Source organism: Cynocephalus volans, chromosome 8 (assembly GCF_027409185.1).
Source record: "Cynocephalus volans isolate mCynVol1 chromosome 8, mCynVol1.pri, whole genome shotgun sequence".
Lineage (NCBI taxonomy): Eukaryota > Metazoa > Chordata > Mammalia > Dermoptera > Cynocephalidae > Cynocephalus > Cynocephalus volans.
The window spans coordinates 88,201,481-88,228,936 of NC_084467.1; the positions used below are offsets into that span (position 1 = coordinate 88,201,481).

The window sequence follows — 27,456 nt, forward strand, 5'->3', positions numbered from 1 at the left end:
CAGGATTCAAAATAGTCGAAGCAGTATTTTCTTTCTCCAATCATGGCTTCTCCCACCTTCATGCACTCCACAGGTCTCTCTTCCTCTTCCCCTGAGCTCTAGCAGCCCCAGCTTGGCTACCATTGCTTTTTAATAGTTGAAAATCGGTTGATTTGTGGGAGAGAGTGATGTTAGGGATGGTCTATTCCGCCATCTTGACCAAAAGCTCTAATTTATTTCTTTATTTTTTTAGCTCTCACTTATGCATGAGGACAAATGGTATTTCTCTTTCTCTGCTTGGCTTACTTCAATTAACATGACTTTCTCTAAGTCCATCCATGTTGCTACAAATGTCAGGATTTCTTTCTTTTTTATGGCAGAGTAGTATTCCATTGTGCAATATACCAGATTTTCCTATTTGGTTATCCGATGATGGGCATTTAGGTTGGTTCCAACTCCTGACTACTGCAAGTAAAACTGCAATAAACAAGGGAATGCAGGTATCCCTTCAACGTGATTTCCATTCCTTTGGGTCTATACCCAGCAGTGAAATTCCTGGATGGTATGGCAGTTCTGTCTGTAGTTGTTTGATGAACCTCCATACCATTTCCCATAATAGCTGCACCGATTTAAAGCCCCAGCAACAGTATAGGAGTGTTCCCCTTTCTCCACATCTTCACCAGCATTTGTTATTCTCTGTCTTTTTTATAATAGCTAGGCTAACAAGGGTGAGATAATATCTCAGTATGGTTTTGATGTGCAATTCCCTGATGCTGAGTGATGCTGAGCATTTTTTCATGTGTCTGTTGGCCACCTGTGTATCTTCCTTTGAGAACTGCCTGTGCAGCTCCTTTGCCCATTTTTTAATCAGGTTTTTTTTTTTTTTTTATTAAGTTGTTTGAGTTCCTTGTATATTCTTGATATTAATCCTTTCTTGGATACAGTTTGCAAATATTTTCTCCTAAACTGTAGGTTGTCTTTTCACTCTGTTAATTGTTTCTTTTGCTGTGCAGAAGCTTTTTAGTTTGATATAATCCTATGTTTTTCTTTTGCTGCCTGTATTTCAGGGTTCATATTCATAGTCTTTCCTCAGTCCTACTTCCTGAAGTGTTTCCCCTATGTTTTCTTTTAGAACTCTTATAGTTTCAAATCTTGTATTTAAGTCTTTAATCCATTATGAGTTGATTTTGGTAATATGGTGAGAGGCATGGGTCTAGTTTCATTCTTCTGCATAAGGATATCCAGTTTTCCCAGCACCATTTATGGAAGAGGCAGTCTTTTCTCCAATGTATATTCTTGGTTTCTTTATCAAAGATCACTTTGCTGTAAGTACATGGGTTGACTTCTGGGTTCTCTATTCTCTTCCATTCATCTGTCTGCCTCTCTGCTTTACTGCAAGTTCCATGCTGTTTTGGTTACTATAGCTTTGTAGTATAATGTCTACAGCTTTACTTTTTTTTGTTCAGGACTGCTTTCGCTATTTGTTGTCTTTTGTTGTTCCACATGAATGTTAGCATTGTTTTTTCTATTTCTGCAAAGAATGTCTTTGGTATTTTGATGGGGATTTCACTGAATCTGTAGATCATTTTGGGTAGCATGGACATTTTCACAGTTCTAATTCTCCTAATCCAAGAGCATGGAATATCTTTACATCTTTTTATGTCCTCTCTAATTTCTTTCAAGAATAATTTCTCATTCTTGTAGAGATGTTTCACCTCCTTGGTTAAATCGATTCCTATGCATTTTATTTTGGGGGTTACTATTCTAAATGGGATAGCTCTTGATTTCTTTTCCTGCTAATTCATTGTTGGAGTATAAAAACATTACTGGTTTTTGTGTATTGATTGTCTCCTGGAACTTTACTGAAACCATTTATCAATTCAAAGAGTTTTTTTGTAGAGTCTTTAGGCTTTTTTATATATAGGATCATGTCATCTTCAAACAGGGACAAGTGACTTTGTCTTTTCCAATCTGTATGCCCTTTACTTCTCTCTCTTGTCTCACTGCTCTGACTAGTATTTCCAATAGTACATTAAATAGTTGTGGTGACAGTAGGCATCCTTGTCTTGTTCCCATTCTTAAGAGAAAAGCTGACAGCTTTTCCCCATTCAGGATGATATTAGTGGTGGGTTTGTTGCATATGGCTTTTATTGTGCTGAGATACTTTCCTTCTATATCTAATGTGCTGAGAAGTCTTTATCATAAAGGGGTTTTGAATTTTGTCAAATGCTTTTTCTGCAACTATTGAGAAAATCATGTTTTTCGTCCTTGATTTTGTTGATGTGGTGTATCATATTCATTGACTTGTGTATGTTAAACCATCCTTGCATCCCCAAGATAAACACCACTTGATTGTGGTGTATAATTTTCTTGATGTGTTGCTGTATCAATTACTAATATTTTACTGAGGATTTTTGAGTCTATGTTCATCAAAGAAATTGACTTGTAGTTTTATGTTTTTGTTGTATCTTTATTTGATTTTGTTATCAGGGTGATGCTGACCTCATAGAATGAGTTTGGGAGAATGGCCTCTGTTTCAATTTTTTGGAATGGTTCAAAGATAATTGCTATTATTTCCTCTTTAATGGTCTGGTAGAATTCAGCAGTAAAGGCATCAGGTCCTGGGCTTTTCTTTGTTGGGAGACTGCTGATTACTGCTTCAATCTCATCGCTCATTATTGGTCTGTTTAGGTTTTCTATTTCTTCTTGGTTCAGTCTTGGTAGTTTATATGTGTCCAGAAATTTATCCAGTTCCTCCAGGTTTTCAAATTTGTTGGTGTACAATTGTTTATAATAGTCTCTAATGATTCTTCATATTTCTGTGGTATTGGTTGTAACATCTCCTTTTTCATTTCTAATTTTTGTTATTTGGGGCTTCTCTCTCCTTTTTTCAGTTAGCCTAGCTAATGATTTGTCTATTTTGTTTATCTTCTCAAAAAGCCAAATTTTTGTTTCATTGATCTTTTGTATCATTTTTTGGATTTCTATCTCATTTGATTTTGCTCTGATCTTAATTACTTATTTCCATCTACTAATTTTGGGATTGGATTGTTCTTGTTTACCTAGTTCTTTGAGGTATAGCATTAGATTGTTTGTTTGAAATATTTTTATTCTGTGGATGTAAGTGCTTATTGCAATAAACTTACCTCTTAGAACTGCTTTGGAACATTTCACAAGTTTTAGTATGCTATGTCTTTATTTTCATTAGTTTCAATAAGTTTTTTTATTTCCTTTTAAATTTCTTCTGAGACCCATATGTTGTTCTGGAACATGTTGTTTAATTTCCATGTGTTTGTATAGTTTCCAGAATTTCACTTGTCATGGATTTCTAGTTTAATCCGTTGTGGTCTGAGATGATACCTGAAATGATTTCAATGTTTTGAACTTTGTTGAGGCTTGATTTGCGACCTGTGTTCTATCCTTAAAAATGTTCCATGCGCTGATAAGATGGAAGAATATGTATTCTGTGGTTGCTGGATGAGATGTTCTGTAGATATCTGTCAAGTCCAATTGGTCTTAAGTGTGGTTTAAATCCTGTGTTTCTCTGATTTGTTGCCTAGATGGTCTGTCCAATGTTGACAGAGGGGTGTTCAGGTCCCCAACTATTATCATATTTGGGTCTCTTTCCTAAGGTCTAATATATAAGGTCTTATATATCTGGGTGCCCCAAGGTTGGGTACATATATTTTTATGATAGTTACGTCTTCTTGCTGGATAGATCCCTTTCTCATTATATAATGGTCTTCTTTGTCTTTTATAGATTTTTGTTTAAAGTCTATTTTATCTAATAAAAGAATAGCTACTCCTCCTCAATTTTTATTTCCATTTGTGTGGTACATATTTTTCCATCCCTTCACTATTAGTCTGTTTGTGTCTTTAAAGGTAAGGGGAGTCTGTTGTAGATAGCATGTAGTTGGGCCTAGCTTTTTAATCCAATCAGCCAGTCTGTGTCTTTTGAATGGGTTGTTACTGAAAGGTATTGGCTTACTTCTAGCATTTTATCAGTTTTCATTTGGATATTTTGAATATCTTTTGTTTCTTTCCCTAAAATTGTCTTCAGTGTTTGTTGGCTTTTGGAGGCGGTAAGATACATTCTCTCTCTCTTTCTCATTTGCATTTTTGTTCTACCAGTGAGTTTTATTCTTTCTTGTGTATTCATGGTAGTAAATATCATTTTTTGGATTCCAGATGCAGTACTCCCTTGAGGATTTCTTGTAGGAGTTGTTGTGAGGTCTGGGAAATATGCTATTTCTCCTTCGTTTATGAAGGATAGCCTTGGCTGGAAGCTTTATTTTTAGTATTTTTAATTTATCATCCAATTCTCGGCTGGCCCGTAGAGCTCCTGTTGAGAAGTCTGCTGTCAGTTTGATGGAGACTCCCTTATAGGGTGACTCGACACTTCTCTTGCTTCTTTTAGGATTCTCTCTTTGAGTTTTGTCAGTTTGACTATAATGTGCCTTGGAAAGGACCTTTTTTGGATTGAATCTGTTTGGTGATCTCTGAGCCTCCTGAATCTGAAGGTCCATGTCTCGCTCTATACCTGGGAAGTTTTCCCCTATTATTTCATTGAACATGTCTCAATGCCCTTTCCTTTCTCCTCCCATTCAGGAATACCCATGATTTGGATGTTTCTGTGATCAAGGCTTTCTGCTATCTCTCTTAGACTTCCTTCATTTTTTAAAATTCTTTTTTCTTTTTTTTTGTCCACCTGAGTTATTTCAAAGGGACTGTATTCAATATCAAAAATTCTTTCTTCTGCTTGCTCTAGCCTGATGTTTAAGCGCTCAGCTGTGTTTTTTATTTTGTTGAATGACTTCTTCAGTTCCATGAGTTCTGCTACATTCTTTTTTAAAGTATTAATCTATCTGTAAATTTCCGGATAGCTTTGTTCAGTTCATTATGCCATCTGTGTCTCCTTGCATCTTATTGAGTTTCCTTAAGGTTTTTACTAGAATTCCTTTTCAGTCATTTCAAGGGTTTCCTGCTCTATGGGGTCTGGTATTTGAGTTATTGTATTCCTTTGGTGGACTCGCATTTTGTTTTGTCATATTTCTAGTATTCTACATTGATGTCTGGTAGAGCAGTTGCTTCTTCTACTACTCTCCTTCCCAGGACTTCACTGGTGAACATCCTTGTGTCAATGCATTTGAGTGGCTGGCAGTCCACCTGCACAGTGGCAGTGGCTGTCATGACTGCTGCTGTGGTAACAGGCTACCCTTGTGGTGGTGGTGGTTGTGGAGGTGGCTTTGGCAGGCTGTCTGTGTGGCAGTGGTGGCTCAAGCAGTGGCAGGCTGCTCGCATGATGATGGTGGCTGCCTGGTGGCCCCAGTGGTGGCAATAACTGCAGCAGTGGCAATCACAGCAGCCACCTGCTTTACTGCTGTGTCCACAGTGGCAACCTGTGCAGCTACGGTGTCTGCAGCAGCAGTGTTGGTGGCTGCAACAACCTCCCTCACATCTGGGGTGTCTGAGCAGTAGTGGGGTTACATCATGGGGGTGGCAGGGGTGCCAGCAGCTGCAACCATCTCCTTCACATTTGTGGTGTCCAAAGCAGCAATTGGGATACCTCGTGGGGACACCAACTGTGCCAGCTGCTGCTACTGTCTCCCTTGCATCTGTGGTGTCCTTCACAGTGTCCTTGGTGGCAGTGGCGTTAACCTGCAGTGGTAGCAATGGCAGCAGTGGTTGCAGCTGCCTTCCTTGCATCTGTGGAGTATACGGCTGCAGTGACGGGTAATCTGCAGGAAAGCTGCTCTCCAGGGAGCTGCTCTGTGATGGGCAATGGTTCTGAGACCAGAAAATGGCTCCGGTGACTACGGTGGCAGTGGCTGTGGGCCTGTTTAGATCTCTAAATCTTTTCACAGACTTTTTGAAGAACCCCCATACATAAGTCAAGAAGGAAATTTCAAGGGAAATTAGAAAATATCTTGAACTGAATGAAAATGAAAATATGGCATACCAAAATTTGTGGAATGCAGTTAAAGCGAAGACTAGAGCAAAAATTATAGCATTAGATGTTTATATTAAGAAAGAAAAAAGGGAAGGGGGAGAAAAAGTTCTCAAATAAGAATATACTTTTCCACCTTAATAAAGTAGAAAAAGGAGCCAAACAAACTCAAGGCAAGCTAAAGAAAAGAAAATATTAAAGAGCAGAAAACAATAACTTGAAAAATAGAAAAATCAATGAAACCAAAAACTGGTTCCTTAAAAAAATCAATAAAACTGGTAAATCTCTTGCCAAACTGATTCTTAAAAGAGACAAGAACAAAATTACCATTAACAGTAATGAAAAAGAGAATATCACTACAGGTCCTAGAGACATTTTAAAAAGTATGTGAAATGTTATAAACAATTCTATGCATGTAAATTAAAAACTTAAATAGTTTAATCTCATGAAAGTCACAAATGACCAAAACTGCCCCCCCCCAAAATGATAAATAACCAAAATGGTCCTGTGGCTACTGAAAAAATTTAATTCATACCTATAAAAAAAAAACCTCCCAAAAAAGAAATCTCCAGGCCCAGATGGTTTCACTGGAAAATTCTACTAAACCTTAAAGAAAAAAAAAGCAATTCTGCACAATATAGTCCAGAAAATACAAAGGGCACTTTCCTACACATTTAATAAGGCCAGCATTACCCTGATTTAGATTTTTTATAAATAAAGACAATACATGAAAAGTAAACTACAAACCAATATCCTTTATGAACACAGACACAAAATCTTCATCAAACTAACAGAAAATTGATTCCAGCAGTATATACAAAGAATAATACTCCATGAGAGTGTGAAGTTTATCCCAAGCATGCAAGGCTGATGTAATATCTGAAAAGTAACATAATCCAGCTATTAAGTGATAAAAGAAAAGCCACATAGATTAATTCAGAAAAGGCATTTGACAAAATTCACCACCCATTTATTATAAAAGCTCTTAGCAAACTAGAAATGGAATAAAATTCCCTTAATCTAAAATATGGGACTTACAAAAAACCTACAGCAAATATAATGATAAAAAACTGAATGCTCTGTCCTGAAGGCCAAGAATAGGAACAGAATGCCTGTTCTTGCCATATTTATTCAAGTTGTAATAGAGGCTCCAGACATTGCAATAAGGCAAGAAAAATAAATAAAGGCAACCAAATTGGGAAGGAAGAATTAAAATTGTCGTTTTTAGGTAACATGATTGTCTATATAGAAATAAATGAGTTTAGCAAGGTTTCAGAATTCAAGCTCAATATATAAAAATCAATTACATTTCTATACATCAATGAGTAGCCTAAAAAAATTAATAAAATAATTACATTCACAATAGCATCAAGAAGTATAAAATACTTAGAAACAAACTAACAAAAGCAATGCAAAACTTGTACAATGAAAACTGCAAAATATCGTTTAGAGAATTTGAAGATCTAAATAAATAAAGACATGTAATGTTCATGAATTGGAAGACAAAATATTGTCAAAATGGTGTTTCTTTCAAAATTGACTGTAAATTCAATTTACCCTTCTCTAAATCCAAATAGACTATTTTGTAGAAGCTGACAAGCAGATCTGAACATTTATATGGAATTATAAAGGATCTAAAATAATAATTTTGAAAAAGAACAAAGTTGGTAGATTTACATTACCTACTTTCAAAACTTTAAAGTCAAGGTAATCAAGACAGTGTGGTATTGGCACAAGAACTGGCATATAGATCAATGAAACAGAATTGAGAGTCCTGAAATAAATCCTTAAATTTAGGGTCAATTGGTTTTCAACAAAGGTACTTAAGCAATTGAACAAGAAAAAAGTCTTTTCAACAAATGGTACTGAGATCATTGGATATCCGCATTAAAAAAAAAAAAAAAAAACTTATATCATTATTTCATACCATACACAAAAATTATCTTATCTTACAAAAGATCACAGATCTAAATGTAGAAACTAAAATTATAAAACTTTAGAAGAAAACATAGTAAAAATGTTTTCAATCTGCTGCTGGATAAAGAGTTCTTACGTATGACTCCAAAAGCATGATCAAGAAAAGAAAATAAAAATTGATGAGTTGGACATCGTCAGAAATGAAAAACTTTGTGATTCAAAAGATATTAAGAAAATGGAAAGGGAAGCCACAAACTGGGATAAAATACTTGCAAATAATATATTTGATAAAGGACTTGTATTCAGAATATACAAAGAACTCTTATAACTCAATAAAAAGACAAACAACCTTATTTTAAAATGGACAAAAGATTCAAACAGATATTTCACCAAAGAAGAAATACTGATGTCAAATAAACACATGAAAAGATGCTTTAGGGAAATACAAATTAAAACCACAATGAGATACTTCTACACAAGTATTAGAATGGCTAAAATTAAACTGACCATCCCAACTGTTGGAAGGATGCAGAAACTTGAATTCTCAAATTGCTGGTGGTAAATGGTAAAACCATTTTGGAAAAGTTTGGTAGTTTTTTAAAAATCAAACATATTCCATCAGCCATTCCATTCTTAGGTATTCACCCCCAATAAATACAAAGATTTGTACACAATGCTCACAGCAGCTTATTTTATAATATCCAAAAACTGAAAACAACCCAAATGCACATTAGCTGATTAATGGATAAACCAATTGTGGCATATCCATACAATGAAATACTAAGCAATTTAAAAGAAATAAACTACTGATACACATTACCACCTGAAAGAACCTCAAAGACACTATACTGAGTGAAAGAAGAGAAACACAAAAAATTATATATTGTATGAGTCTTTTTATATAAAATATAGAAATACAAATTTATAAAGACAGAAAGCACATCAGTAGTGGCCTAGCTGGGGGCTGGAGTGTGGATTAACTGCAAACAGGCTCTGGGGAACTTTTTGGGGTAACTTAAATGTTCTAAAACGGGACTGTGGTGATAGTTACACAACTCTATAAACGAACTAAAATTATTCAACTATAAACTTACAATGGAAGAATTTCACGATATGCAAATTCTACCTTAATAAAGCTTTATATTTTAAAAAAAAGGAGGCACAATAGAGTTCAAAGACAAACCAAAAATTGGGGGTGGGGGGAAGGCAAAAAAATGTAGGAAATAACAGCACATAAAAGCGATACAAATTAGGGTACAGAATATATAAAGAACACTTAAGAAGTCATAAGTGTTAAACATTCCAAATAAAAAAGAAATGAACAGGAATTTCACAAAGTAGGAAATAACCCCAAAGTATATAAAAAGATGTTTCTCATTTTAATAAGAGGGAAATGTCGATTAACATCATAAGATACTGCTTCAGTCACTAGATTGACAAAATGCCTTTGACCCAGTTACTTCTAAGAATTTATCTTACAAATTTATTTGTACAAGGCTACAAAGACATATGTACAAAGACAGTTGCTGGAGCAGTGTATGACTATATAGACTGAAAAGAATTTAATTATCTGTAAACAGAGTACTACCTAAATTAATTATATTACATCATATACTGGAATACTATGAGATCACTAAGAAATAAACACATACTTACATTCTGATACATCGAAACAAACCTAGTCCATGATAATATTGTTAGATGAAAAAAGCAAGGGATAGAACATTGGGCATGTACTATTTATGTTTATATATACAAACACCCATATATACAAACATACATACAAATATATGCACACACACATATTCTTGTATATGCTTTGAATACTTTTGGAATATATCACAAGAAACTCCTAACAGTGTTTTTCTCCAAGGAGAGGACTGGGGACCACAGTAGGGACATTTAGAGAGTATATCTTCTTGTACCTTTGGAAACTTCCTATACTCATACATTACCTGTTTTTAAAAACAGTTAATACCAAATAAACAAAAGATTAACTTAGAGCCATCTAGTAAACGAGGTAGTTAATCAAACTGAGTGATTCTATCTCTAGATAAAATCTGTCTCTGAATACATACTGTGGGCCAAACTCTATGAAGATAAAGAAATCAATCATCTAGGTCCTTTCTCATTGTGGAAAATCTCTCACACACTTCATAATTTCCTCCATGAAACCTAATCAAACCTTGTGCATCAAGAATTTATTCCAAAAGATTATATCATAAGTATTTTTTTTTTATATCAAATAACATCTCTTCTTTAATAACATTTTAGTTTGAAAAATACCATAATGGTGTTTCACCACAAAATGTAAGCACCACAGTGGCAGGGGCTTTGTCTTGTTCACTGCTGTATCTCCTGCAACTAGAACAATGCTTGGCCATAGTAAACATTTATCAAATTTTTATTGAATGACTGAATCCTTGGCTATATTGTCTTCAAAAATAAAAGAGAAGAAATAAGTAATTTTGTCTATTTTGCTTTAAAATTATCAAGTGTTTGTTCTTTCTATTTGTCAGCACAGCACAATCTTTTTAAATACCCACATACAGTAGTCCCCCTTTATCCATGATTTCGCTTTCTGCAGTTTCAGTCACTGGGGTCAACCACAGTCCAAAATTGGTGAGTACAGAACAATAAAATATTTTGAGAGAGAGAGAAACACCACATTCACATAACTTTTATTACACTATATTGTTTTAATTTTTCTATTTTATTATTAATTATTGTTGTCAATTTCTTCTTTTTCTTTCTTTTTTTTTTTTTTTAAAGGATGACCGGTAAGGGGATCTTAACCCTTGACTTGGTCTTATCAGCACCACACTCTCTCAAGTGAGCCACAGGCTGGCCCTGTTAATTTCTTACTGTGCCTAATTTATAAATTAAACTTTATCATAGATATGCATGTATAGGAAAACAGATAGTATAAACAGACGGTCCCTGACTTAAGATGGCTCAACTTTACGATGGTGTGAAAGCGATAAGTATTCAGTAGAAACTGTACTTTGAGTACCCATATCGCTATTCTGTTTTTCACTTTCAGTATTCAATAAATCACATGCAACATTCAACACTTTATCATAAAATAGGCTTTGTGTTAGATAATTTTGCCCAACTGTAGGCTAATGTAAGTGTTCTGAGCATGTTAAAGGTAGGCTAAACTAAGCTATGAAGTTTGGTAGGTTAGGTATATTAAATGCATTTTCAACTCATGATATTTTCAATTTACAATAGATTTATTGGTACATAACCCCATCACAGGTAGAGCATTTATATGGTGTTCAGTACTATCTGCAGTTTCAGGCATACAGCTGGGGGCCTTGGAATATATCCTCTGTGGATAAGCAGTTGGGAACTACTGTATTCTTTCAGCATGATTTTGTTTCTTACCTAATTTAACTCCTCATGTTATTTCACATCCTCACAGTTAAACATCTAATTGAACATACTAAATCTCGACAATAACATTTTAAGACATCAGGTATATCACAGACTCCATGTCATGAAATAAAATGGTGATTTTTTTTTAACTGCAACTCAAACGAACATGTTTTAATTGCCATAGCTGCTAACACAAGACAAACAAGATCAATGGTCACCTAAGTTGGCAGTGATTAGAGGTATAAGAAGAAAATCTTATAACTTCGATTTATATCCATTTTTAATCTCATTCTTTAATTTCTATTTTTGAATACATTTTAATATTAATAATAGCAAATAACATTTTTGGAGCACTTATCATGTATCAGGCACTATTCAAAGCAAATGCCTTAATTCACTTAAACTCAATAAGCCAGTAAGGTAAATAAAATTATTGCTCCATTTTACAAGTGGGGAAATTGAAGCATGTGAGTTGGTTGTTTTTGGTTTGTTTTTTAGTGGTATGCCCCACTTCACATTGACAGAGGCAGGATTTAAATCCTAACATCAGACCTCACTTTCTTAACCACTAAATTATAATGTATATAATACAGTAGTTCGGTAGTACATATATAAAATTCACAAATAAATAAATTTGACGTGTTGGAGATCCAAGCTCAAAGTGTTTTGTTTGTTTCAGGGGTTTTTTGGGTTTTTTTGTTTTTTTTTTTTACTGTTAGGAATACATGATCATAGGAATATGGAGATAAATGATATACGAAATACTGAAAGTCTTGCTCCTATGTCTAACAACACCCTTGGTATAATGGTTCCTTTGATTCCACAAGACCTTTAAAAAAGGTAATATTATTTTATAAGTCATATTTAGTCCTACTAACTAGGCAACTGTCTATAGTAGCTCTTGTCCTCATTTTGGACATTATATATATGCCTGGAAAGTTGTTTAAAGTGGAAAACAACTGTGTATTCAATCATAATTTTCAAGAGAAAAAAATGGTCCCAAGATGCAATCACGCTTCAGTATACTGATATTTATTACAAAACAATAGCACCCCTTTGATTGCACAAATCTAATTCTCCTTAATAAGCAATGAAAGAAGAGCCAATTAAATGCATCTAAATACTCTTTAGAAAACAGTATTATAAGCATAAAAAGTCAGGCTTAATCCTCATTTCACTGAGAACTCTCAATAGCTCCAAATAATCAGTAAGAGTATGACTAAGAAGAAGCCCATGCCTAAGCAACACAGCTAACTTATTTTTAGAGCAACCCATACCTACTTTTATAAAGAGTTTATAATACTAGTTTCAAAGTCCTCAATCTACCTTTTATAAATATTCTTTTCATAAATGTTTGTCTCCATGATGTAGGAAAAACACAATTGGGACCTAAAGTTAGGAATGAAAATAAAAGCGGTCACTGATCTAAGTGGACTAAATTATTGTGAAAATAAAATTGTAATATATATGAAAACAATATATAATTCTAAGATGTTAGTAATAACAATGATGATGAAGTCAAGTGGACAGAAAAAAGCCTTAGCAAGTAAATCAAGGGTTGGAGGAAATGCTCATCATATACTATTTGAGATAATGTTGCCAGAACTACATTTCAAAACTTGCTAAAAGCCTACACAACACCAGACCTTTAAATTTTGATAATAGAATCCAAAAATGTTACCACAGCTAATATACTAGCAGTATGAAGTCAGTAACTCTCATTAGGATTGAGAGTTGTAGAAGATTCAAGTAGAAGAATGAACAAAACTGGAGAGATTGAATAGAAATAAGGGTTTAAGCATATTGGTGACCAATCTTTTTACACATTACAGTGACTCAAGAAATATACAAGTATAGTACATACAATATTTCCTATAAGCATATATACTAGATATTGAGTAATGTATTCATCTAATATATTACCTAATACTTAGCAACTGACCAAAGAATAAGTGAACTTTTGAAAAGATGAAAAATATTTGTGTGCTAATTCGTTGCTATATTTTTCCAAAAACAGTATTAGTTAATTTGGCTACCTTTGGTCCTGAAACCGGGTGGATGTTATTTTTGGAAGACATTGGATGAGGAAAGGTATTCTGGTATGTAAATGCAGAGGAGACAGGATAACCAATCCCACAAGCTGGGTAAGTCAGTCTACCATCAATCTAAAAATAAAAACATAAAAATGATTAAGGATGAGAAATTAATTCTAATAGTATTTGCTGATCCAGGAGGCGTTAGTTCTAGTAACTAATAGTTAAGAGCACTATCTCAGAGGACTATCTTAAGATCACTATTTTATTGTCATGACACCACAAAACCGCTGTATTATACAGCATAAAGCTGGGATATCTTTGGCCCAGAGGCTTTTTAGAGTTGCTATGCAAGTTTGGATACAACTACTGGGCCCACCTTTGAACCGAGTTAAAACAAAGACTTCTGAGCTATCTTGGTTCACTTTATGCCTCCTGAAAAGGGGTAGGGGCAGAGTCTTAGATCAATAGGTCAATGAGAGATAAAATAAAAATAATTTCCTGCCAGACTGAGTAAAAATAAGATCAGTGCTCTTAAATGAACTAATTGAGATAATAATTGTCTTTGCCACTAATTTTCAATATAGTGGCAACCACCATTAACCAGTATCATGAGAACAATGTTTATTTTTATAATAACAGGCCAACTGAAACACAAATCTTAAGAAGCAATTGTGTACACCAACGGCTGCACGACAAAAATACCTTTCTCACAGCTATTTATCATCTCAGTCATTCAAGGTTAAGCCTGTCAAATTTTTTCAAGCTTGTAATTCAGCCCTAGGTACTTCTTTCTGTACCTTTTTCCAATTTAGCATCAATTCTTTCCCTTCTTCGGACATCTAGTACTATCTGATTTATCAAAGTAGATTAAAAATTCAATTAGACATCTGAAGTTTAAACCCTCTGCCAATGCCCTCCAGCCAAACCCACCAGGAACACAACTATAGATGTACAAGCTGGTTTATTGCTCGTTGCAACAGAGTTAAGACTGCACACACCATGGGGAATAATGGGGTGTCTCAGCAAGTGGTTGTTTAAAAAGTATTTATTTATTGGATTTAGGCATATGTTAGGTGATTTAAGGGTAAGTTTAAGAAAGTGGGGCTTTGCTGTGGATAGGAAACAACCAGGAAGTGGGGATAAACGTATGACTGGGTATCTGAATAAATCCTATCTAAGAAGGCAGGAGGAATGTATTAAGGCCAAAGATGTAACTGGTAAAGGAGCAGCCACTCATGTTAGCCAGGACAGGAGGAAGGTTGGCCATTTTTGTGGTTTGGCAATGTTCATATTTTTGTCTTTGTTCAGACATGATTATGGAGTGGTCTCGTTTTTGTCCTGATCTATCACAGTAACAGGGTGACCTTATCTGATGTTGATATTCTGTGAAATTGTTATGTTCTACAGGAAAACCCCAAGGCCCACTTCTGTGTGCTATGCAAGCTCCTAGCAGCACCTAGGCTTAGCCACCTCATAGCACCAGGCTATCTCTTAGATATAAGGAGCTGCCCTTCCTATTCTTCTCACTTATTTCTTGCAAGGAAAACACAAAAGACCTCATGCTAGATGCTAGAGTTTCTTCCAACTCTAACCAGTTTCTTCTAGAATCTAGACTTGACAATTCCACTAACAGGGCTTATCTTTTTCTTTCTTTTCTTTTTCTGATGGAATTCAGTTTACGTTTTTTCCATCATAGTTCCAAACTTGAACTCAAAACCTGAATTCTCTCTTCTTGAAGTCTCCTAAATATTATGTGTGTGTGTGTGTGTGTGTGTGTGTGTGTATTTTAAAGTTTGTCAACTTATTTAGAATTAAAAGTAATGTAATAAAGAGTTAGTACTGAATGATGTCTATACCCAGTAAAGTCTTACAAAGAAGTGTGTCCTTCAAATATAGCCACTTTGTGAAGAGCAAGTATACCTACGTCCCACTTCCAAGGGTAACTGAAACTCTACTTCAATGCTAATAATTGTAGGAACCCAGTTTGTATCGGTGCCAGCACCTTAAGTCATGGAGACTTCCTAACAATCTGTGAATACCTTTGCTTTGGAAATTCACTAAGATCACTCACATCCTCTCTTAAATCTTACCACATTCAGGTTAGGAGAAATTCCACTTCTGATTGTGTTGCTGCTAGAATGTGCAGGTGGAGTGGTAGAAGGTCCCAATACATCTTGCTTTCTCACTAGCTGATTTTCATTTAGCTCTTTATTTAACCATGTGATTACTTAAATAAAAGAACAAGAAGCAAGGTAAAGAATTTTATTTGACTTTTTACCTTTCTAATCATTTTAAACATTTAAAAGTTATATTAAGATTTTTTTAATTTTAAGTTTTTACAACTACCATATATCACAGGGGAACAATACAGGTTCATCTAAATTTTTGCCATTAAAGATTTTTATTTTAGCAACTGCCACATAGGATTCCTTATTTTATTACTCTTAGAAGCACGTGTCTCTGCCACTCAAGCATCTCTTTCAAAGCTTTTACTTCTAGAATATCTTACAGTTTAAGTTTGCAATCCTATGTCTGATATCTAGTATTAGAAACTGGGAAAATGTTAGTTAAAAGCCTCATCTTATATTTTAGTTTCAAATTATTCATATTACAACTATTAGATAAACACAGCAACTAAAAAAAGAGTAGTGAAGAATTTAAACAATAAATTATAGTCAGTATTTTCAACACTTTTAATTTTGGGTTACTGACACATGTGATATGATATCCTTTATTTACAATGATGATAACTTACAGGGCGAATGATGTAACTTACTATAGCAAAGACATTAAAACAGTATATTTAAAGCAGAAATTATTCAGATGTACCAATAGCTTGATTTACCTACACTTTTATGAATTCAAATAAAATTTTCAGATTAAGAATAAAACTACAAGCCTCATTTACATAAAAATGTAACATACTTACACTTTTCATTATTTTTTAGAAGCTGTTTGCTTTCTTCAAGTTTTTGAACTGTAGCTTCTAATTGTTCTTGTAATTTACATACCTGAAATAATGTCAATCCTCACAATAAGTCAAGAAAATAAGTTAAAATAAAAACTGAAGAAATGTATTATATTAATTAAATAATTAAATGATTACTACTATTATTGAATGAGAATAGAGGAATTAATTCAACTATGTAATAAAATATTTACATGTGAAAATAGACATACATATACTCTTATATAAGTGTAATCAAGGTATTTAGGTCATGATAACTAACTTTTCAAACTGAAATAGGTTATTAACTTCTGTTAAATCTATTCATCTTCTTTTGTTAAAAAAAAAAAAAAAAAAAGGCCAAGGCCATTCTCTAATACAACAAAGTAGAAATTTTAAAAATACATCTCAGGAAGCTTGTCATACTTTACAAATAAAATAGTCACAACACAAAAATATAAAACATTAACTACCTCTTGCTCTTTAATTCGGAGAGACTGTCCAACATCTTGTAATTCCTTTTGTTCCTTTTGTAATTTTTCCTCCTTCTCAGCCAAGAGTTTTTCTTGCTGAACAGTAACTGTATTCTTCAGTTTCAATTTACCCATTAGAGTTTTCAGATCCCCTTGTAACTTCTTTATAATTTCATTTGCCTGTAAAGAACTTCATATGTAAATCTCTATATAATCTAATGAGATATTAATATTTCATTAAATTTTTAAAACAAACCTTCAGAAGTTCTGCTGATAATGATTTTATTGTAGCTTCAAGTTTTTCTAGTTGTACCTGATTTTTCTCACCATTTTCTTCTAAAACCACCTGATTTTTAAAAATAAATAAATAAATAATTAGGACATGTGTTGTGTTAGAAAAGCATTACTTGTAAATGTGATCATCAATTTGTTTAGAAAAATTTAAAAACAGACCTTTTGCTCCTGGATTGTATCAAATGCTTCTTTTGTTCTTAAAACAAGCTGATCCTTATCTTTGATTTCCTGTTCTAAAACTGCCACTTTTGTCTGTAGCTGATTAATATGCTTTTCTTTCTCATGGCATTCAGCATCTAGTGCAGAATTCTCTCTTCGCAAAGAGAGTACTTCTTGCTTAGTCCGCTGTAGCTCCTAGAGGCAAGAAAAAAGAAATTATGCATTATGAAAAAGAGAAGTTGGCTGGTCTGGTTATTTATAGTTAAGTTTTTTAAAATAACCAAAACGTCTTTCATAATTTTAAACTTCTAATACAGATTTTTTTAAAAGACCCAGAAATCTCTCTAATGATATGTGTAACACAGATCTGGAATACAATTGTAAAATACTCTATCTAATTCGATCATATAAAGGGAATATAAAACAATCCTGATTTATGAATAAATTACTACAACTTTAAAAAAACTAGTAACAAGAATTTTCCAATGTCTACCCAACTGATTCTAAGGGTAACCAGGGGTGAGAGCCACCATCTAAAGTTAACACTTTTTTCTGTCGGCTACATGTACAGATCTTTTTTTAAAAGGGGGCTCATACTGGGCAGTTTTATAATCTACCTTCTTCACATAATATATTACAAATATTTTCCCATGTCAACAAATATGTTAACATTTCTGGATTTCCTTTTGGTTCACTCATTAAGGCAAAAACATGCAAACAATATTTGTTAATTAAAAATAGATTTTAATAAATCTAGAATAGGTCACTTCCCAAATAGCTAATACCAACACAAACATTGCTGGTACACAAAAGTCCAGTATACAATACATCTAGATAGTTTTAATTTTTAAGGAAAATTTTTAAAAATGACTTCATAGAATTATACTATAGTGGTTTTAGAAGAATAGACTTTGGTATCAGACAGAATTCAAATCCTGGCTCTTCTACTCTGTGATCTTGGGAATTACTAAACCTCCCTAAATCTCAGTTCCCTCATCTGTAAAACAGAGATAATATCAACTACATCTTAAATTATTTTATTTAATCTTCTCAAAAATCCTTATGTAAATTGCCTAACATATTGGCTGGCACACAGTAAATACTCAATAAATGGTACTAATTATTTTTAGGGCACTAATGCCTAAAAAGTATAATTTAGCATAATTAACAGAACATTCAAAGGTCGAAGAAAAAAAAAGTTCCCAGGACTCATAATTTGTAAGTCTAATGCAAATCCTGGAAGAAATATTGATTAGATTATATAAAAACCAACATAAAGAAGTCTGTATATACACTGGCCAGTTTCAGGGCTAAAATATAAGAAATCATATAGCATTATAATTAAGCATTTAGACTACCAACCAACCATGAAGTCTGAAATGTTTAACACCAATTATAATAATTGGTGTGGAAGGTGAAGTGTTTAAGGAGAAAAATTGAAGACATCTATTATCCCAGCAGAAGGCTATGAGGATCTGAACATAAAATTGGTCAGGCTTTAGAGAATAATACTGGTGATCTTTGTATTTAAATATAATAGCCAAAAACCTACATGTTTTCTGATAATTCATATGACAGTAACGCATAATAATGCTAAGAAAGAGTCTATCATCAGTGTCAAAGCATCAACAAATGTGCCACTATTACAAGACTTAAAAAACTCTGTTGCCTAAGAGAACAAGGTAGGTTCTCATCCTCATTCTTCCAATGACTGGCTATGTGATCTTGGGCAAGTTACTGATCCTCTTTGTGCCTTAGTTTCATCATCTGTAAAGCGGCAATAATAATACCTACCTTAAAGAATTGTTATAAGAATTAAATGTTAATATAAGTAAATCACTTAAAACAGTGCCTATCACACAGCAAATGCTCAGTAAGCATTAGCTATTATCTTTACTATTACTATTATCATTATCATTACTGGACATTGAACGCCATACCGTTGCTTGATATGTTGAGTAGCTGAAGAAAGAACCAGCAGCCCTGTCAACACTGAGTACCCTAAGAGATACAGATGCTGCTAATATTAAAAATACCCTGAAAAATCTGAGAGCTATTCCAGTAAGCTGTTCTTGGAGACCCGAACTGAAAACATCCAAGTTTACCTCCGTTCTGTTATAAATTAGCCCTTTTTATCAATTTTCAGATTCTCAATTGTCTTTGCATTTCTGAACTGATTACCCTAACATCACAAAGTTCTTTACAGAGCATCCGGAGAAATACCACCCACATAAGTAATAAAGTAACCAAATTAAAATAAAGTGACCAAATTAAAATGTTCTTTCAAATTGGGGGAGGGGGGGGACCAACATGCAATACCTCTTCGACACCAGAAAGTTTTGCTTTAAGTTCTCTAATAGTGGAGTCTCCTTTATATTTCCTTTCAGTTAGGTCTTTATTAGCTGCTTCTAACTCAGACAACCTGTTTTGTAGCTGGTGAATATTTTGTTGATGGACGACTTCTAAATCTTTTTTCTGTTGTTCATGCTGCTGTTGATATTGAACTTGTGCCTATTATATAAAAAATATAGTACCAAAATTCAAAGAAAAAAATCAGAAATACAAATTTGAAAAGATTTGATGAAAAAAATTGTAATTTCTTCTATATAATTATTAGATTTTCCTGTTTTAAAGGTCTATTTTCAATCATAGATTTCATGAAGTAGATAAACAGAGGCAAATTTACCACCATAATCTTGTTCATAATTTCTGCTTCTTCTAAACCCACATAAGTTTAGAAGTAATGGACCTCAAGTTAAGAAAAGAATGATATATGATTAAGTAAAAAAAGCAACTGCAAAATACTATATATAGAATGAACCTACTTGTATAAAAAAAAAATGAGCGACTACATAAGAACTTTCAGTTTTCACTTTAAACACTATTACATTGTTTCAGTTTTTACAATCAGTACATATAATGTTTTACAATGGAAAAAAACACCTACAATTGTAAAATTGGCAAGTTTTGTTCATTAGACCAATCTCATATTTAGTAGTGACATTTTACCAGAAGTAAAATTTGAAGATGGTTGTAGCTGTGCAATCTCTGGTGCCTGTATCATACCACAAACCCATCTTAACAATTTCTGTTAACGAACACTATCAAATCCTAAATACCTTTTAAAAATAAGTACACTTTTTCTGATTATGAAAGTTAAACATGCTCTTAAATCACAAATAACCCTTAATCCATCCAGGTAACCATTCCTAATGTTTAGGAATATTCCTTTCATTTATATATTTATACTGACGTCCCGCATAAAACACAATATACATACTTAAATTTAATGAATTAAGATCAAGCTATTTATACAATTTAACCATGCTTTTTATTCTCTTAGCATTTATACCTTCTTACATCACTAAAAAACTCTTTGTAAATACTTTAATATCTATACAACATTCCATCCCATGGCTACTCCATAATTCATTTAAACTCCGCCCTACTATGGACATTTAGTTTCTAATTTTTCACAATTACAAATAAAACTATGATTAATATATTTGCACACAGACATACACCTAAAATTCAGTTTATTTCCTTATGATCGATTATAGGTTAAAGAATATAGACAAGTATAAATCTTGATATACGTTCTAAAACTGCAATCCAGAAAAGTTGTACCTATTCAAAATTCCTACCACTAATGCAGGAGAGTGTCCTTCTCATAAGATACTTTGAGAATTTTATATTACTACTCCAGAAATTCCCTCATTTTTGGAAAACTGGAAAGGAGAGAAGGAACAAAAGAGAAAAAACAGGAAGGAGTCCATATAAAATTGAATATACAACCTGAGAAGAAAACACTGAAGAAGCAATCAAGACCAAAAAAAAGAGCAAGCTGGTAAAGATGCTAATTGTAACTGTTTAAGAGGGTAATCAAAGACACTAAAAGCAAAAGAGGGCAAAGGCAGTGAAAATACAAAACTGATTTTATACCAGTGATCATCAGAACTTTTGGGATTTCTGTCTTAAAAAAAAAAGAAAAGAAAAGTGTAAGGGTTAGAATTATGAAGTTTATATTTTCTATTTTGTTCATTTCTAAATCACTTGAATATTTTTAGAAAAAAATATATAAGAAAAATATTTTCATTCTGAAGGAAAAAAATAATCTTTGGAGAGAGAGTTTCAAAATTATAGCAAAGTAATAGAGCTCAATAGAAAAGGGAGAATTTGTAGAGGTGAAGTCAATATTTATCAAAACAATATTCTATAGAGGTTTTAATCAGAAGAGCATACAATAGTCTTAGATAAACATTAGGTGAGAAATATGTTTCGGGATGGACTTACAATGATAAGAATTGGAAAACAAACATCTGTAGAAAATTCTATGAAGTAGAAAACTGAATAAATAGAGAAGTCAGAATCAAGAAAATAATACATAAAACAAAAGGAAGATGAGTTATTCTATTTGTTGCTAGAACTTTCCTCACAGAAAAGAAGATACTACAAAAAAGAGACATTGGTGTAAAAATAATTAAAACTATTCAGTATATTATTTTAAAATGTAGGGGAGCTGGCCGGTTAGCTCAGTTGGTTAGAGCACAGCCTTCCCACATCAGGGTCACAGGTTCAGATCCCCATACCAGCCAGCCATAAATAAATAAATAATTAATTAATTAAAATGTAGAGATTTGATGAAAACATGGGAAATAAGTACAAACATAAAGAAAAACAAAATACACATGAATCAAATTTGCCCTACCTTTGCAAATGCCCTAAGATGGTACTACAGATTTAATGTCCACTTGAGTTGAGAAGTGGCAAAGGCAGATAATATATTTGTTATTGTGTTCCCTATGACATTTGGGAAAATCTTCAAAATTGGGAGGAGACAGTTTACCTGCCCCAACAGATTTCTATACAGACACAAAATTGGTCTAATTTGGGAAACAGTGCTTCATGGCAGTGGTTATCAAATTGTGGTCCTTAGACCAGAATAATCAATATCACATGGGAACTTGTTAGGAAATCAAATTCTTAGACTCCACTCCAGGCCTACTATATCATAGACTCTGGGGATGGAGCTCAGCAATCTAGTCTAACGAGCTCCCCAGGTGATTCTCATGCACACTAAACTTTTAGAACCACTGCCTTATAGAATATCTATCAGCAAGAAGAGAAATGTTGACCTGGTTTTAATGTCCCAAAAGACTGCTTGACAATCCTATTATAAAATGCAATAGAGAATGCAAACAAATCCCTCAGTCACTTTGGAGTTACAAACAAATACACTTAAGAAGTGACTTTTAGAACCTAACTTGCTTGAAAATGAAGCCAAAAAAAAAAAAAAAAGTAGTAAATAACTGAATTTAATGAAATAGGAGGAAAAAAGAGTATACAATTAATAAAATGAAAAACTGGTTCTTCAAAAACACTAAAAAACAGACAAACCAGCAAGTCTCATAAAACACAAATTAAGAACATAAAAGAAATGATAGAAATTTAAAAAAATCAAAAGACAGTATTACGATATTGTAGTTAATACACTTAAACACACACATGAAATGCATGGCTTTTTTGGAAATATAAATTAACAAAACTGGGCCGACCTCGTGGCGCACTCGGGACAGTGCGGCAGTGGGAGCGCAGCAGTGCTCCCGCAGCAGGTTGGGATCCTATGTACGGATGGCCGGTGCGCTCACTGGCTGAGCGCGGTGCGGCCGGTCACAAAAAAAATAAATAAATAAAATAAAAAAAATAAATTAACAAAACTAATTCAAGAAAAAACAGAAAATTCAAACAGACAATCATCATGGAATAAATGGGGAAACAACTTAAAGATGAATGCCTCTAATAGGCACCAGATCCAAATGATGTTAAAAGCCTAATTGTATCAAACCTTCAAAGAATAGATAATTGTTATTTCACTGATTCAAAGCATAGAGAAAACTAGAAAATGTTCTCATTCATCTCATGAGGCTAGCATAATTCTAATACCATAGTCCATAGCCCACAATTGTAATAAGCACAGTAAGATGGGGGAAAATGGCAATATCAGACCAATGTCACTCATGAGTATAAATACAAACATCCTAAATTAAATATTAGTGAATTGATCCATAGTGAATTAAAAATTCCTGTGACTATTTTTAAGTATTATTCTATGAATTTTAAAATGGTTCAACACTTGGAAATCTACTGTTATAATTTATTACATTATTATATTAAAGAGAAAAATATGATTATTTAGTTAGATACCCAAAAACAATTTCATTTGACTTAGCACTCTTCGGATTGAAACTCTTAGGAAGCAAGGAAGAGAAGGAAACTCTCTCAAATGCAAAGCAAACATCACACCTAATGGTGAGACATTTTAGTCATTTATTAAAAAAAGACTACAACAAGAAAAAGATTCCACTATTCAGCACTTTTTTGAACAAGGAAAAAAGAAAGACACAAATCTTAAGAAGAGACAAACTACTATTTTTTACAGTTTATATATCTTCCAGAAAAACTAAGAGAATCATCTCCAAAACTATTAGAATTCATATATAAATTTAGTAAAGATATGACATTAATATACACTACCAATAAGCAGTTAGAAAATTTAACCACAGTGGCAGATGTGGGGGAGTGGATGCTCCCATTTATACAGCAAAAACCTGTAAAATACCTAGACAAAAACATTGTTTAATAGCACTGTAAAAGAAAAAGAGAGAAGGAAAGAAGGGATGGAGGGAAATAGAGTGAACTATAAGCCTATTTTAAACAAATAAGGCCTGAATAAATCTTTACATTATATGAGAAAACTCTAAAGATATCAGTTCTGAACAATAGTCTAGAGACAAGCCCAAATACATAAAGGAATTTAGTATACAATAAAGGTAGTATTTTAAATCACTGGAGGAATATGGTATTGGAACAACTGCTTGATGTCAAAAAAACCCACCTCATATTGTATTCCAGAAAAATATATTCCAAATAAAGAGCTAAATATAGCATGAAAATTATAAAAATATTAGAATATTGGAGAATATTTTTCATAACCTTGGGGTGACAAAGGTTTTCCAAACACGAAAGGAAACCTTAAACCACAGAGGCAATGTTTTTTGTTTTGTTTTGTTTTGTTTTTTGTGACCGGTAAGGGGATCGCAACCCTTGGCCTGGTGTCGCCCGCATCGCGTTCAGCCAGTGAGCGCACCGGCCATCCCCATATAGGATCCGAACCCGCGGCAGGAGCGCCAGCACCGCACTCTCCGGAGTGAGCCACCGGGTTGGCCCCAGAGGCAATGTTTGACAGATTTGAAGACATTCAAATGAAAAGGATTGTACAAGGCCAAAGATCCTGGTAATTGGCACATGACAGGCTGGGAGAAAATGTTTATAACACATATGATAGGTAAGGTATTATATACTTACTTTATACCATTAAGAAATGAAAAGGCAAGCCATAGACAAAAATATTAGCAATGTATATGTCTGACAAAGGATTTATGTCCAGAATACACAAAGAATTCCTACAAATCTATAAGAAAAATACTAACAGGCCAATTTTCAAATGGGCAATGACTGAATGGACACTTCACATGAGAATATTCAAGTAATCAATATGCATATGAAAAAGTGTTCATTATTATGAGATACTATTACTCACCCACAGAATGGCAGTGTGAACTGGTATACCTACTTTGGAAACTGGCAGTTTCTACTAAAGCTAAACGTATGTCTACACTAGAACCCAGCCATTCCAATCCTAGATACATACCCAAGAAAAAAGAGTGCATATGTCCACGAAAGGACATGTACAAGAATGTTCATGGCAGTTTAATTAATAATAATAGTAAAATACCAGAAACAACTCAAATACATACAAACAGGAAAACAGATAACGATATAGTCAAATAACAGAATATTACATGACAATAAGAAGAAATACACAAGAACATAGTTGAATCTGAAAGATACTGTATTATGCCGAGTGAAAGAAGCCATACACAAATAAATACATACTATATGATTCCATTTATATGAAATTCAAGAAAAGGCAAAACTAATGAATGACAGAAGTCAGAAGTGTGATGACCTCTCATGGGAGTCTTATATGGATTGAGAAGGCACACAAGGGACCCTAGAGACATGCTACAATTTTCTGAATCTTAATTTGGGTGAAAGTTACACACACAAAAACTCATCAAGCTATATACCCTTAGGAGCAAACATCTAGTAAAGTATATAAAAACAAAAATAAAATTGAATATTAAAAAAGCTATAACAGAAAAAGTAAAAAAGAAATCCACAATACAAAGCAGTAGAAAATGATAATCACACAGAAAAAGGGAGCAAAAGATATTAAAAAGTAATCCAGAGAAGAAATAAAAATAGTCAAAAGTTATATTAAAAGATGCTTATCTTCACTTAAAAAAAAGGAATATAAATTAAAATAAGTACAACCTTAATAACTATCAGGTGGCAAAGAGTAAGGTTAATAATGTCAAGAGCATGGGGAAATAAGTATCCTCATACACTATCTTTGAGATTCCATTTGGTACAAACTTTTTGGGTGGCAACTTTGCAGTATACATCAATATTTTATATGTATACATTGCAATCTCACTTCTAGGGACAAAGGATGTTCACTGTAGTACTGTTTTGCAATAAACAAAATTCTGAACTATTTAAATATGCTCCAGTTGGGTAAGAAGTTAAATAATTTAAGTTATATTCAAACAATGAATACTATGCAACCACTAAAAATAAATATCTGTACTGATATAAAATGACATTTATGATGTGTCAGTATCATGTCAAGTGAAAAAAAAGTTACAATCAATATATCCAGTAAGACACATTAGTATAGAAGAAAACCAAAAACCCACTATGTGTGTACCTATACAGCTATAATTATACAATTTGGTTATAAATTTATAAATAAGTACTTATACATTGCATATTATTTACATATAGATAGAGAAAAGTCTGGAAAAACACACATCAAAAGGTTTATAGACTATCTCCTAGGTAGTAAGACTTCATAGGGTATCTCTGGAAATTAAAGAAAGACTTTTAATTTTTATTTTATATACTTCTGTAATGTTTAAAAGATTTAAAGCAAGCATAAATTACTTTTATAATTAATAAAATGACCAACAGCAATTTTACTTTTCCAGTTTCCTTTAATATTCTTACCTGCAAGGCTTTTTCCTTCTCATTCGTCAGTTCCTGAGAATGCTTATTTGTCAGGGCTGCTGTGTGTGATGCCCATTCATTCCGTAACTTATCTAATTCTTGGATTTTTTCTGATAATGTCTGTATTAGAGTTCAACACAAAATATTAAGACAGTCTTCTGAACATGTTATACTTCTGACTAGAACATAGCAATATTTGCGAGGATATTAAAGAATAATGTGCAGCTTTTCAAGACATACCCAAAGCCTTTTCCTGAACAGATTTTTTTAAGTTGAGGAAATCAAGATTAGAATAAAGGCAATTTGGGAGCTAAAATGGCCTACAGGCCAAGTTTAACTATATTTAAGCTTCTAGTTAAATCTGGCTCTTCACTATGCAATACTCTCCGACATTAAGAAGTAAAGCAATCCAGGGTTGAGTAAGTCGGTCATAAAAAGTAGTCCACCTATTATACATAAAACCCAGTTACATGGTCCCCAAGAGGGTCATGTTGTACAGGGATATTTTCTGCCTGAAGCCATGAAGCTTAGCAGATACTTTGGCTCTCATTTCAAAAACTAGGGGCAAAAATATAGTAGTTATGATTGAAATGATGCTAAGCCTATGAAAGGAATTAATTCTAAACATAACAGAAGGAAGGGAAAGGTTTAGAAGATAGCAACAGAGGAACGAGGTGAAAAAAAAGGGAGCAGAGAACTAATATGTGACAAATACTACACATTATCTTATTTAATGAGGTTCTGGAGGGAATATATTTGGGATAAACAAAATGTTTGCGTTGAATAAAATATCTAAAAGAGAAAGTATCAGATTAAGATAATTAACTGGTAAGGGAAGGATTGCAAAAGGAGAGGAAATTCAATGGTGGCATGCTCTGAAAGATAATACACAAAAGCTTAGACCTGAGTCAAGAAGCATTTCAGAGCCAATATCTGGATGACTTGCAAAGACAAAATGAAATCTGAATTACCTTTTGTGTGAAGTTCAGTTGCCTAGTAATCTCATCTAGTGAATGCGTCAATGATAATTTTTCTTCCTATTTATAAAAATAAAATCAGGCAGTTTACAATTTAATCATCTCTAGCCCAGAAGCCAAGCTATTCAGTGTAACAAAGTAAAGCATCAGCATCATCCTGGAAGCTTTTTAGAAAAGCAGAATTTCAGGCTCCATTTCAGACCTCCTAAATGAT

General features: G+C 33.3%; 1 protein-coding gene across 2 annotated transcripts in view; it reads right to left on the reverse strand.

Moving 5' to 3' along the window:
• SASS6 (SAS-6 centriolar assembly protein) overlaps positions 1–27,456 on the reverse strand; it is a 46,481-nt gene that overhangs the window by 9,579 nt on the left and 9,446 nt on the right. For both annotated transcript variants that reach the window (XM_063106785.1, XM_063106786.1), the window contains 9 exons: positions 27,237–27,302; positions 26,266–26,385; positions 19,453–19,644; positions 17,134–17,328; positions 16,937–17,026; positions 16,681–16,860; positions 16,190–16,271; positions 15,351–15,487; positions 13,261–13,389 (listed from right to left, as the gene is read on the reverse strand). In XM_063106785.1, the coding sequence (XP_062962855.1) occupies positions 13,261–13,389; positions 15,351–15,487; positions 16,190–16,271; positions 16,681–16,860; positions 16,937–17,026; positions 17,134–17,328; positions 19,453–19,644; positions 26,266–26,385; positions 27,237–27,302 (1,191 nt within the window). The remainder of the gene's footprint in view (positions 1–13,260; positions 13,390–15,350; positions 15,488–16,189; positions 16,272–16,680; positions 16,861–16,936; positions 17,027–17,133; positions 17,329–19,452; positions 19,645–26,265; positions 26,386–27,236; positions 27,303–27,456) is intronic.